General features: G+C 39.3%; 2 protein-coding genes and 1 long non-coding RNA gene across 3 annotated transcripts in view; all 3 read right to left on the reverse strand.

The window, feature by feature from the left end:
* The window catches only part of psmd1 (proteasome 26S subunit, non-ATPase 1), a 45,334-nt gene extending 40,868 nt beyond the window's left edge, over positions 1-4,466 (reverse strand). Inside the window, exons 1-7 of the mRNA XM_049587783.1 lie at positions 4,277-4,466; positions 2,875-2,918; positions 2,199-2,272; positions 1,723-1,892; positions 1,212-1,420; positions 934-1,077; positions 118-344 (exon numbers count right to left, since the gene is read on the reverse strand). Coding sequence (XP_049443740.1) covers positions 118-344; positions 934-1,077; positions 1,212-1,420; positions 1,723-1,892; positions 2,199-2,272; positions 2,875-2,918; positions 4,277-4,292 — 884 coding nt within the window. The 5' untranslated portion in view covers positions 4,293-4,466. The remainder of the gene's footprint in view (positions 1-117; positions 345-933; positions 1,078-1,211; positions 1,421-1,722; positions 1,893-2,198; positions 2,273-2,874; positions 2,919-4,276) is intronic.
* Positions 4,467-5,747: 1,281 nt separating this feature from the next.
* On the reverse strand, positions 5,748-9,082 carry LOC125896455 (uncharacterized). Its single transcript, XM_049589050.1, has 3 exons — positions 8,174-9,082; positions 7,479-7,586; positions 5,748-6,617 (listed from the first exon to the last, which is right to left on the reverse strand). Exons 1-3 carry the CDS (start codon positions 8,946-8,948, stop codon positions 6,520-6,522), a joined length of 981 nt encoding a protein of 326 aa, XP_049445007.1. The 5' UTR covers positions 8,949-9,082; the 3' UTR covers positions 5,748-6,519.
* A 251-nt stretch (positions 9,083-9,333) lies between these two features.
* LOC125896073 (uncharacterized) lies at positions 9,334-12,652 on the reverse strand. Its single transcript, XR_007450237.1, has 4 exons — positions 12,438-12,652; positions 12,115-12,291; positions 10,236-10,315; positions 9,334-9,433 (listed from the first exon to the last, which is right to left on the reverse strand). It is a non-coding gene; the product is annotated as an uncharacterized LOC125896073 (long non-coding RNA).
* Between the last annotated feature and the right edge of the window lie 1,615 nt (positions 12,653-14,267).

The raw sequence follows: 14,267 nt of genomic DNA on the forward strand, positions 1-14,267 counted from the left end.
GAGCTTAAATCAAAACCATTAGCAGTGACAAATTCCTAAGTCCTGTGTGAACATGTGCCAAGATGCAGTGCTTCTGCCTAGGTATTTAGTGTGTCCTTAGATTCCTCCGCTGCCCACCTGTCTTTGTCTGGTGTGGGCACAGTGCCTGTGTTTGTAGAGCCAGGGACTGCAGGGATAGGTGTTCCAACGGTACGCAGGTTCTGGATGACAGAGGAGAGGAACTGCTGGCTGGCGCTCTCATACAGATCAAAGCAGATCTGATAGGCCATCAGCAGGTTGTCCTCCTTCACCAGCTTCTCCAGGATGTCACTCACAGCTTGCGGGTCATCTAGGAATATCAGGCACTAGAGAGGTGTGGAGAAAAAAATGATAAGAGAGGGATTTTAAGGTTCTGACACAGCTTTTGGAAAAAAAAACAAAAACATTTCTGTGAATGTAGAAAAGATGTATACGATCTGTCTTTAGCATTGCTTGTCGTTATGAATCAAGGTAAACACGTGAAAGCTTAAGCAAAAACATGAGATGCCATCATGAGTATAAAACTGACTCTATGCTAAGTAACTCAACTACACTTAATTGCCAATTTATTAGGAATTATAGCAGGACTATTGTATTGGACTGTGTTAGTTTTAGCTAGGTTAGCCTAATGTACTGGCAAGTATATATTACAGCAGCATCAGCATAATAAATATCCGCACAAAAATACAACAAACATTAAAATATTGATAAATACAACTTCTAAAACACACAGAACTTTGTACTTCAAGTAGCCCTAAAAATCAATATTTCAGTCAATCAAAATCTTATACTAAATATTGAAAGAACAAAACTTAATAAAACCAATCTGTCTTAAGGAGGACATTTATTTATAACACTGACGGGATTGGTCAGGGAGATGATGCATAGGGTGTTTTTGATTATCTCATTAGTTACCTGACAGACATTGATGAAATCAGGCTTCTCCAAGTTCATATAGAGCTTGACCAGCACCCTCAACACCTCATTGCGGAACTTCTTGTTCTGCATCAAGGACATGCAGACCTTCAGGCTGTAGGCAAGGAGGCCACTCACATCATTCTGATTGAGAAGAGAAAGAAGAACATAGCAGTTGTTAACATGTTTCATGACAAGGAAGAGGATAAGAAAGCAACACAGTTTTTTTTAAATGTATTTCAATAAAGTGAAATCAGTGAATGACATTGCCGACTGACCGATTCTAAGATGGTTTTCTCAAACATGTCAAGTCGTCTGGTCTCCAGGGCGATGCCAATGGCCTGCTTGTACTTGTGGTCGTCTAGGCAACGCAGGAACATCTTGTTGACAATGCCCTCAAGGCGGGGGTCGATGCTTTTCTTCTCCTCTTCCTCTGGCAGCTCGGCATTCTCCACCCGCAGCTTGGTATAGTGGTCGATGCATTTGGCTAAAAGCAAACACAGGAAAAGGATGAAAAAAAAGGGGCCTTGTTTCACCTCTGAATTCAATGACAGTTTAATGTAAAATCTTATTCCATATGTCCTTCATTGACTTTGACCACCAAAAAGCCCTGGCAGTTTCTAAGCTGGAGGTATGCATTTTTTCCCCCAATAAAGCTATTGACTTCACACTGTTAAGAGTATCAGGGTCACAGCAGCATCCAAACAAAAAAAAAGTCACATTATCACAGAGGAGCCAGGCAAAAAAAAAAAAAAAGAAGAGGTCAAGCCTTTTTATTTGATCACTCACCAATGATGGTCTCCACATATTCAGAGTCATCTGTGACATTGAAGAGATCTCCAGCACCAAGAGCGTAGTTCAGCGATTCCTCAAAGGCTCCGAGGTGGTAGAAAACCTTAGAGGCCACCAGGGCAGCAAAGGCTCTGCTCCTAAACGTCTCATCCTCATACAGGACCTCACTGAGAGTACACAACACACAGATTGTTACATAAGACTAAAAAATTGGACCTGCAACATCTAAATTATCTTTCCCCCATCCCACGGAGCAGTTTCTAAGCAGCAAACTCTTAAATTGTGACAAGCTGCACACTGCACTGCCCTGCTACATTTCATCTGCATACAGTGTCTGCACCTGCTTTGGGTTATTGTAATTTGTTCTCTGTGCTGCAGACAGAGAAAGAATAAAACTAAGAGCTGAAGTTGTTGCTGCCCAATGTAACATTCTTTCCTCTGTTATAATGTCCAAGCTCATCAATGGTACTTACATTTTATCTACTGATCCCGAAATCTCTGCCCAGAAGTCATTCACAATGGCATCTAGCTTGTGCAGAGCAAACTCCTGCAAGTGAAACAGAGGTATTACAGATACACAATTTACATACCATTTCTCCAGCTTAGTTTACTTAATATCTTCAATAGGTGGACCCATGGAGGAAACTGTGTTTAAGGTGCAGTCAGTACCAAGCTTCAACTGTGGTGTCACAATTATTTGGGTCTTATACTGTTGGAATGTAGATGTGTTGCTTTTCACAAAACTGTCTTAACTACGATGATAAAATCTGAAGCTTGGATTTCAATGCACGTAGAGATAATAGTCTCATGTTTTCATTACCCATAAAGCATTGTATTGGGAGTCAAACAAAAAATAAATACATCACACCACACCTTAACCCCCTAAGGAAACCTCCAGGAGCCACTCTTCAATCTGACAAACGGTACATAAATAGATGTGTTTGAGAGCTTTAAACCTTTGTTACTGGCTCACTGTGTAAATTTTCATCAGGAACCAGTGTCCTAAAAACATGTTTTTACAAATACATAAAAACACACTCACATGTGATCTCGATAATTCTCAATGGTGTTTGACTTGGTATGATATGACATTACATAATTTCTTCATGGAAGTTTGCCATCTTCAAGTATTATTCAACCAGTTCTTACCTTGAGCTGTGGCTCCTCCTCGTCAAGGAGTGAAATAATTCCAGCTAAAAAAGAGAGAGTGGTTGCTTGATTATTTGACTTCATATACCTACTGCTTTATCCAAGCATTCCAAAACAAGCCACCCTAGTTATATAATATATTTCAGTGCAGTCAAAGGAACATACATGAATCAGCCAAAACATTAAAATCACTGGTTGGTGATGTGCACAACACTGATGGTCTCGTTACAATGCAGTGTTCTGCAGGGAAACTGTGGATGTCACCTGGCAAGGCTCTATGCACCCAAACACTGCTGCAGACACAATACAACCCCTCAACACACCACAAAAGCTGCTCAGGAATGCCTTGAGGTATTGACCTGGCCTCATAATTCCTCTAAGTATTTGTGGGGCACGCTGGTATCCTAGAGGTAACCCTAATCCACACAGGGGGCCTCCTCAGATCAGACTAAACTCTGACCTGTTAAGGCACCGACACAGGACCTCTGGGATGTGTCTTTCGGTGTCTGGCACCAGGGCATTTGGTGGCGAATACTGAGTCCTGTGGATTGTGAGGTGGGGTACAAGCATGTTCTACAGATGCTTGAACACATTGGGACGTGGTGAATTTGGGAGCCAGGTTGACACCTTGAGCTTTTTTGTCACGCTCCTCGGGCCATTACTGAGCAGTTTTTATGGTGTGGGCCAGTGACTTTAATGTTTTGGAGTACATGCAACATATGAGGGTTGCAATATTTGTCCATATTAACTTCTTGGCAGACATAAGGTGTCAAGTGCATTTAATTCAAGGTTTACCCATTCAAAAATAAAAATAACTTTAAAAATTGAAGGGGAAGTATACTAGTATTAGGACAACTAATTTATTCAACACTACACCTGCAAATCATATAGCCACAGAAATCAGATATCAAAAACATACTGTAGCTAACACGGCAGACTGAACAGGGTCAATGGTGAAATCTAAAGCTGTTTGGCACAACTACACTGACATTGGGGGGTAAAAAGGTACAAAATTATACATAGGATATCATAATTTCAACATATTTCTTTAATCATTATGTCCAAGGTGAAAAAAGTCGTATGTCTGTATGAACATGAACTGAAACACTTTATTATCAAAGCTAAGGTCTTGATACGCTACAATGAGGATTTGACTGTTAGCATTGCCATTATGAATTCCTGAATTTAAAAACATCCTCGCAGAGATTAAAATCGTCACCCAGTTATGCCAAAAACACATTACAAATGTTTATCACCTCCTGAAAATTGTTTTGGTGGATTTGTTAGCTATCACCGGTTAACGACTGACTGACATTGCTACATTAGCTGTGTGACTCAGCTAAATCAATGGCACCTAGCTAAAGTTGCGGCTAGCAAAATAAAAACACTTTCTACGACTTACCGGCTGATGTTATCATGATTGGCTCTTTATTCCCTCCTCAGCCCCTCGATACTGGCTTGACGGCAGAATTCCGTGCGGTTTTTCGGGGATATAATGAACAGGAAAGATTTGTAGTATCTGAAAATGCAAAACTGTGGAACCAAACGTAGCCGCTGCTACCTTCTTTTTGTCCAATGCCGCAAGTCCCCTTCTAAAGGACCTCTTGCTGGGCTGGCCTCGTTTACGCCTGATTAAAAATACATAGAATTGTAATAATTATCATGTATCCTCGCGGGCTGAGTCAATTCGTAGTACCTTAAGGATATATAAGATTATTTTACGCGCTTTAGTCACATTTAAAGGGAATTATGTAAATACTGTGACTGAACGTATTCGATTAATGGACCGGCTTTCCTCAATGTGGTCTATCGTGAATCAGTTCTTTTGCCTTTCAATGCAGTTTGCTGGGCAGATGAGATTCGTGGAAATTAAAGGTACAATGTGGCTGTAATATAAATAACTAGAGTTATAGTTAAAGGTCCTATATTGTAGCAAGTTATATCTCCATATGTCTTTTAATAAAAAGTAGGTGCTGGTGCTATATTAATACTGTGAATGCTCAATCCACAGAGAAATGCACACAGTCTGTATTCAGAAATTGTGCCTTTGAACAAGCTGTCAGGACATCTGTAAATGTGTGATGTCACAACCCAAGCTGTTGCCTAGCAATGGAATGCAAATGAAACAGACTATCAAGATAGAAACTGCCACTACAGTGACATTACACTCATTCCCCACCTGCAGTGACAGTGCTGAGACACTGAGAGCATTGATGTGGAAGACCCACAAACACTGGTCAATTAGAGCACACTGGGCTTTTTCAGGAGAGGGGTGTAAAGAGATGTTAAGGTGAAGCAGACGGAGAATACAGAAGAAGACAGATGATGAATACAGATGGATTCAAGAAGACAGTATGAGACAAATAATGTGTTTTAGGATATTAAAGCATGTAGTAGGGTTCCCACATTTTCAGGGACAAAATTTCAAAACTTAACCATGATTTTTCAAGGACCCATTGTACATTTTTCTTGCCCCACTTGCCCAGCATTTTTCAAACATATCAGATTCAAACTCTATTCAAACACAATTTGATTTTTTTTATGGTAAACAAAATGGTTGTAACACATTGATGCATATTACGTTCAGTAGACAGCTACAGAAAAAAAAGGCGTTGTGTTATATTACATGGAAAGTCAGGATTTTTCCAAAATTTTAAATGATTTTTAATTTCATGACTTTTCCAAACCTGGAAAAATATAATTGTGAAATTCCATGACTTTTCGTGACTGTGGGAACCCTGATGTAAACATGTTCTAGTAGAAACCTAAATTACACGAAAATGAGCTTAAAATGGGACCTTTAATGAGTTTGTACTCATTTGCAATATCCTACTTTTATTTTGAAAGAATAGGCAATGAATGTCACAATGACACAAGATTACCTGTGTTTATTTACATACAGTATTTATATGAATGTACAAACCAGTTGCCTACATAAATAACCTATGTAAAGGATGAAAAGCAATTTCATCCATTTCTACTGCAGATAATGCTATTGCCAATAGCACCAATCTAAGGCACACAATTCTAATATATGAACATGGAAAAAAAGATTCACATTGCTTGACCATGGCTGGATGCTGGGGCGTCTCACGGGTATAAAAATAAGCAGCTGGACCCCTGTTAATGAAGCAGGACCCCACTTAAGACCCCTTTTGTGTCAATTGATGTTGTGATTTGATGATGAATATTCTCAAATAAGTTGTCAGTCAAATTAGCAACAACAAGATGACAAACAATAAACCTTGGTTTTTTGAAGAGGTCTGGGGCAAGTTGGCAGTCTAACCCTAGACTTCACTATGTACCATGTTAGAAGAGTATATTTGCTGTAAGTTTCCTACTGTAGCCTAGCCATACGGCAGTTCAACATGTACTGAAATACGAAACAAATATCGATCTAGGCCTCAAAAATTGACAGTTAATTGAATCAGCACCAGGCATACACAGTGTGTAAATCAGCAAGGCAGCAACAGATTTGACTATTAAGCAAATTATTACTTCAGGACAAGAATCATGTTGGCCTAGCACGAAACACTGTAACATGTAGTAAGGCTCTGTAGCACCACAAGGCCAACTTTCTCCTCACAATTAAAACAGGATTGTCTGCTGTGATACGCCTGCAGCCACAGGTCATGCGCCATGGCATCAGCTGTCTCCTCCAGCTGACTCTCCATCCACATGAGGCCCCGCAGACAGGGAATTGGTTTTCAGAGGGATGCCCTCCTCTTGACTTCCAGTGTCACCTGAAAAAGAAAAAAACCCAGAACAATGAAAACACTGTTACTTACTGTGAGTTTAATGAAATTAATATGATGACACAATTTGTCTGCAGAGGGATTTAAGTATGTCCCTGCTCCCTGTAAGTGTTGAAACAACATCTGCCATGGCTCAGTAACTCTGTTGTGTGTAGGATAAATCTGATGGTCAGTGCATTCCAGAAGTTTTTTGGTTGTAAGTGTTTTGATTTTCTTTTTGTCATGTCCATTTTTCCCAACCTGCTTTATGGTTCTTTCAGTCAGGGATTCCTGAATATCTTAAATTAATTTCTGGATTTTTTTTTTTTCGATAAAATAATACCAAATGAAGATGGGTGCACAGTGATAGCAAGTGCAAAAATATTTCTTTATATTTCTTAAATAGATAAGTCACTGTTTTGGCAAAATATTTTCCAAATATTCTCATTAATTCTCATGTAAAGTGTCCACCTTTAATATTTCCTGAATTTTGCAATCCTAGCCTAGTACACTGAGACTAAACTGGTCTTTTCTGCTTCTTTCATTTCAGATTTTTTTTGTGTATCACTACATGAAATCTGATCCAAAGAAGAGTATGAGTAAGAGTAAGCGTAAAGTAAGAGTAAACATGTGAATGTCTTTGTTCGTCTGTTGGCTCTGTGATAGACTGGCAACCTGTATCCATGCCTTTTGCCTATGCAGTAATCTGTGTATCCTCCAGTCCCCTGGAAACCCTGATCAGGACAAAGTTGGTGTACACAGTGGTTAAAGAAAATAACAGAAAAGAACAGGAGAGTTGAAAGAACTCCGTGGGAACTAAAATGCCTGTATAGCTCAGTCAAAGTGAAGTTTTGGAAAATGCTGCTGTACCTCCTTGCCTGCCGGCTGAAGCGTTGTTGTTGGCCTGGCCTCTTCTCTGAGCCCAGCGCAAACATTGGAATGGCCAGAAAAGCGGGTTCCCTCTATCCCTGGTATTATCTGAAAGGCAATAATAAGCGTTTAACAATTTGGCAGCTTATCTAAAGGCCTGATTGTTTCATGAATGCTCTCTTTGTAGCCATGCCTGGGAAGAAAAATGTGTGTAGAAATATGTGGTCTTGTGAGTGTTGTGGACTGACCTACATGGTGGAGTAATACAAATTACTACAGTGTTTAAAAATAGTCCTGCAGGGAACATACACTGTGACGGTGCTAATAACTTGGGTATCACTATAATAACTATTATATTCCTTTAGTTTCTATGGTTATCTAAATGAACTTCTCTCATCTCCAAATTCATTTCCATTTGGTGATAATTATGTAGATGACATCTTTATAGTAGGCTCGACATTAAAAGTGTCAAAATCTGTGGTTCACCATTTTTACGCTCAAATATTTCATGCAAATCTTCATGTTGCCCTGTTTAAACACACCACAGTCCAAACTTCATGTTGACAAATGGGGACGTGTTGTTGAGCAACTAAAACAGCACGTGTCTTAGCAAACAGAAAAGAAGAATAGTAGTCAAATGTCTGCTGTGAATGGATGTGTGTAAAACTACTTAAGGTGAATGTATGTTATTACACCTGCTGTTTGAGATGAGTATATGACTTTGCAGGCGTTTTTCTTGATGTTGAGCATTTTGTCCTCTGTCTCCGGGATGAAGCAGCCCACCCATATTGTCTCTGGTGACTGTTTGTGGAACACTGAGCGGATCAGACGCTCCAGGAGTTCAGCACATCGATGCGTCTCGACGCTCTCCTGCCTGGTGCGTATTAATCCAATCAGAGCCGGTCGGGCGATCCTGGCGCGTTTCGTGCGTGCCTTTACGTCCTTCAGCGTCTCTTTCAAGCACAGCTCGTTTGAAGTTTTGCTGATGAATGTCTGTCTGAAGATGAATATGATGACAGGAGAGTCTATGGTTCGCTTCAGGCTGTAAATGTTCGCCCTCCTCGTTGCTATTCTCTGCGCGTTGCCATTGCGCGTTGGCCGCTTCTCCTTCTCCTCGTCCTCTTCTAACGGGCAGGCTCTCAAATCCAAATCCTTGGGCCTCGCTATGAGAGGTATGTCATTGCCTTTGACAACCTCGCCGGAAATGGGGTTTCCACTTGCCGTGGTGTCGCCGTGGCTGCTTGACGGAGAGGTTTGGCGCTGCCCGTTGCTGTTCACCGGGCTGCTGCTGTGAAACATGTCACGGATGAACTCCTGCATTATTCCATTATCACCCCCGTCCGCCTCTTTGCTCTTACAGGCGTCGCTCACCAAATAAATCCTCTCTTTGCCTCCGATCAGAGCTATAATCCTCTGAAACTCCTTCTCCTCCTCGGGCACCGTGTCCTCCTGGAAGGCTGCGTCTGCCATCCTTGCGCAATTACGTCTGCGCGGATCCGTTTGTTTACAACGAGGCGTCAGGCCATTCACTCGCACCTCTGTGACCGGTGTAGTGCAGAAAACTTCCTCACGACCATCAAGAACACGAGCAGGGAGGGTGGGAATAAAGACTCAACGTCAATTTCTATTGGATGATCATTTTTAGTGGGCGGGGCCAACAGTGACACGCAGCACATGCTTGTTTCAAGGCACATGAAGTTAAATTTTAATGGATAATTAAACACAAAGATTTGAAATTAAACTGACTTTAACACAATCACACGCTATGACAACATAACATGGGCGTCAGGAAGACAGAATACATTCATTTATCATATTGTTTTCCTCATAAATAATCCAAGAGATGGTGAGATTGGCGGTGGATGATGAAATCAGGGTGCAGAGGTCACTCTCTTTATTCCCACTATTCTCATTGAGAACACTCCAGCCTTCCCTCCAGTGTTGTAGAGTCCAGGCTTCTCAAACAAACAAGAACAAACAGAGGACAGTCATAAGCACCAACTTCAGCACAAGAGCTCCACTTGTCTAATCTTTTTCTGTATAATTGTTAAAACTGCTTCAGTGCTGTTTGACTTCTTTGTAAGATCAAAAATGCCTCTGACCCTTAAACCTCCCACTACAGCAACAGTCTGTGGAGTTCTCCAGACTCTAATCCTTTAATCCACCCAGGCCTGCTCTTTAAATTAAAAGGTGCTGTTAGACTGAAATGCCACTGAGTTCATGAATTGAAATTTAATAACTTTGAAATTAAAAAACTCAAGCCTCTGAGTCTGCGTGGGATTGGCTCGTAGTTTACTGCTGACTGAGTGATAAACAGTAAAGTCTGATCAGAGCAAACAAAGAGGTTTACTGGGTCTTTGACCTTAGACTGGCTGAACTTTGATTAGCTGGGCTTAGTGTTTGTTGTTTGGCTTGTCTTCAAACAATCTCCATGTGCTTGCTTCACCATGCCGTTACACTCCAAATGACTAACAGAGGTAACTGCTGCTCTGTGTATTTACTTTCCAATGTGTCTTATATGCTAAATAAACACTGTTGATTTTAATTTAAATCTTTTTCCCCCACCTATAATGATCTTAATTTTGTAGTTAATCATATCTACAATCCCTCCCAACGACAAGTGCAACTTCTTTTTTTTTTTAACCACAAGGAAAAGATGTTGCAGTTGACACTGAAATCATTCAACTTTTTATGTTTTTAACAATTTGAAGCACACAATACACATCCTTATTCGGGTGTGTTGGATAACCCACTGACCTCTTTGTTCAGGGAGAGAAGGAGCTGAGGGTCAAGAAGTTCAGTTGGACCACTGAGAGTGACAAGGAGCCCCAGACGTACTGAAAAAAAAGTATCTCATATAAAATTGCATTATAGTGATAATACAAAACAAGCCATGGTGTTATTATCATCTTTGATCAGTAACATTTACTGAAATGGCTTCAGATTGCCAAGACCTGAGGAAAATATTTGTTGCAGACTGGGTTGTACTGGACCGACTGATATATTGCTGATTTTGTTTTTAAATGAAATGTCAGATATCAACATTTTGTTTTTTGTATGCTGACAGATGTTCACCAATATTTCACATGTTCAAATTAATCTTTTAACTTGGCAATACTGTACATCCCAGAGTTCTTTATTCTGCTTTATGGAGTCGGGTCACATCAGTTTTTATGATGCAGCAACACAAAGTCCTTTCCTTTAGGAATCTTTAGAGTATAACAAAAGAAACACATAAGATAATTTCAGTGACGTTAGTGAAGATTTTAGTGTCCCATGATGGAGAGTTGTTGGTGGCTGACTACACACTCTGTGTCATTCTGCCCTCTTTCTCCTTCATGGCCACAGCTGCTATATTAAAAGTGTCTGTTCCTTGGCTATTATTGCAACATATACTGAGGAAGCTATATCGCCCTCTAATATTCAAATATTTTCAAATGTCTCAGTGTATTGATTTAAAAAATATATTAAAAATGTGCTAAGACATGCTAACAAAAAATAAATAAGCTCACAAATTGCCAATATCATTATTACTACTGGTTCTAATATTGTGGTATACTGCAGCTCTCTGTGTGGTTTGTCCAAATGTTGTCGCCGTACCCCAGCAGAAACTATTGATTTACAATCATGTCAAACGCTGTACTCTCTATTTTGTTATTTTCAATTGTATTAAAAAGGGGAACACTAGCATGTAATATGAGTGTTGGGTTAGTGTTACACTTTCAACTGTGATTGTTCTTGTAAAGTGTTAGTATGCCATAAAAATATCATAAAAAGTCATAGTACTATAAAACTTTGATTAAAAGTCTGGAGGGTTGGGTTGCAGAAGGTGTAGGCTGCAAATGCCCCCCCCAGTGTTAAACAGGTGATTATGACCCTGGTTTGGACCTGTTCATCAGCATTTCTCTCTACCTGAGTACTGTTTTTTTCTCTTAAATCACTCAACCCACAGCAGTTATCATTATTATCCTAACTTTTTTCTCCTGTTTTGACATAGTGCAAACTTTACACCCATACAGGAATTATATAACTTTAAATGAAACAGTGATTACTCACAGTACCTTTGGCACAAATGATTTCAGGTTTAAAAAGGCAGCACAAAACCTGAAACTCATTCCTTTGCTGCCATCTTGTGGTTAAATATTTGTATAGGGTACACCATCTGTCCCCACCACCAAACAGTGCTGTAGTGGGAGTTCATGAGGTAGGTGCACTACTAGGTAGCTTGGTAGGTTACAGAGGTGTAAATGGTGCACTCTCCTATATATTCCCATGGCTTTTTAGCTAGATAGTGTAAACAACCAGAAAAATAGGTGGGTATACCCTGTATACCTGCATACACCCTCCACCAAAGGTTATACAGCAGTGTTACCATAGCACACTGTTTGCTAGAGCTGGTACGACTCAGATACTGCCTTTCTCAATTGACTAAAAGGAGGTAGACAAACTCTTGTGTAGAATTCTCTTTTTTAAAATGCTGCACAGTGTTGATGATTTTGCTTTGTGCTCATGTGACACTTCAGCAGAGTGAAACAAACTAAATATTTGCAAATAACACTTATCTCATTCACAGATAAGACTTTTTGATGTCATCATTTTGAGTTGAGTGATATAAGATGTGATAAAATCTCACCACCTGTTATTTTCTTGTCCGACACCAAGTCTCTGAGAGAAGACAGATGAGCTGCAGTTAGAAACTTTGGAGGCAAAGCAGAGTCGTCAGTGTCATTAGAGGAAGAGCTTCTTCTTCTTCTACTGACGTTGTTTTCTATCATGTTGGTGTCACGTGGAGTCTGCAGAGGCACTGACAAGTCTGTGGACACGTTACCAACAAGATAGGACATTTGATTATGATTTTCTAGTTTAAATACAGTTAAGAAATTAACTATATAACACGTGTGCTGATGAAATACGCTGATATTAACTTGGCCTTGGCAAGTACAAAGAAACACTGATAACCTGGAGTGAAGGAATGCTGCAGGAGTGGTTGATCCTCTGATGACCTGGAGGCGGCTCCTCTCTCTGATCCAGACTCTCCCCAGGAACCTGAGACATTTTGTGCAGTGTAAGTTTAAATCAACAGGACACCACTGCAAAACAGTTTCTTTAAATTTATGGAATTTCGTTGTGAACAGGTTAAAGACATTTGGAATTCAGATGAGAAAACACACACTGATAACTTGTGTGCCTCCACTTTATTTTGTGATTTCCATTTCCAAGAACACAACTTTCTAACAGAAGAGAAATGTGAACTTCTTCCACATCTGTCAAAGCAGGGTTCGGAAAAATAAATACATGGCTGACAGTAACTGGGATTTGCTGGTAACTACTGCTGTGCTTGCTTTGGCGAAACACAACTTGGCATATTTGATCCTGAAAAATACATAAATTACAAATGGCTGCACAGTATTTTTAATGATTTACTCTTTTAAAAAATCTTATTGTCAAATATAGTGAGAAACAATGCAAGTTACATTTATATTACAGATATTCTTACAAGAACAATAACTGCACTTGTGTTATAATATCACAATGTGGTGCTCAGCACTATCCCAACAGCATAAAAAGTTTAGAATTGTTATTTAATTGACCTTATATTATTTTTTTAAATTATCCAAAATTAAATTGCTTACCAACAAATACAGCTCCAAGAAGCAGTAAGAAAAGCAAGCGACCATCTATGGTCCACCTCTTTAACTGCAGAGCCCCCAAACAAGCTGTCCCCTTTGTCATAGTGAGTAGAAAGGTAAGAGCAGCAGTGAAAGGTGTTTCTGGGACGAAATATCATAATGCCCTAGTTTTGTACAATACAGAACAGAACAGACCTGGAACAACGGTATTACATTTCAGCCATGCTTTGTCTCTTCACAAAGGCTGTGACAGGTGGGAGTGGTGGTCCCATGTGGGGAGAAACACTAAAATGTAATACAATTTATCTGGAATACTTTATAATAAACATGAATATAAAAGCTAGCACTGTGGACAGTTGTGACTCAATATCATAACCGAAGGAGAAATAATGACTGAACGAATGAATGAGACCTTTTTTGGCCTCTATGTATTAATGCCTTATTTTATTTTGTTCATATGTGTTGTGTGTGATGCACATAGAAGTCCGTGGGGAGTGACCTCATACCATGTATTGTTTGTGAAGTTCTTTTATGTGAGAACCCATTCCCTCTTTGATCTTCTTTCTTACCAATTGTAATTTTTATTCCTTTTTTTGTTAGTTAAATCTGTAGCTGTATTCTTACATTGCTTTGTTTGTCCTGTTTGTTGTCCGTGGGACAAATTATGTGATGCCGTTCAATATAATATGCATATTACAGTTCAGATTCATGCCACTGTTATGCTTCATAAATCACATCCATATGTGGGTCAAAAGTGACTTTAAGTAGTACATATATGAAATGTTCACAGACTTTTAAATGTACTAGATATGTTTGAGAAAATATGGCTTATAGAAGATGGGAGATTGTAACTATACTGTTATTTAGATATAGATATTAGAACTTATTAGTTATTATCTTCTACTATTAGTTGGCCCACATCTCCTCAACTGTTTAGGTTTTCCTTTTTTTCCCCTCTATCATTATTATACTGTGAATGTATTGGTTGTTTGTATCTTCCATATTTTGCTTTATTTATTTTCCTTTTAACTGTGACTGAAAATTTTCATTGTATTGAATTGTATATTAAAAGGCAAATAAGCTGTATATATATGAAAGAAAGACTTTTAAATGTACTGGTTTTATTATTTTAAAAATTACAAAAAAGGATTTGATTAGC

The sequence above is a fragment of the Epinephelus fuscoguttatus genome, linkage group LG10, assembly GCF_011397635.1.
Source record: "Epinephelus fuscoguttatus linkage group LG10, E.fuscoguttatus.final_Chr_v1".
NCBI classification, from domain to species: domain Eukaryota; kingdom Metazoa; phylum Chordata; class Actinopteri; order Perciformes; family Serranidae; genus Epinephelus; species Epinephelus fuscoguttatus.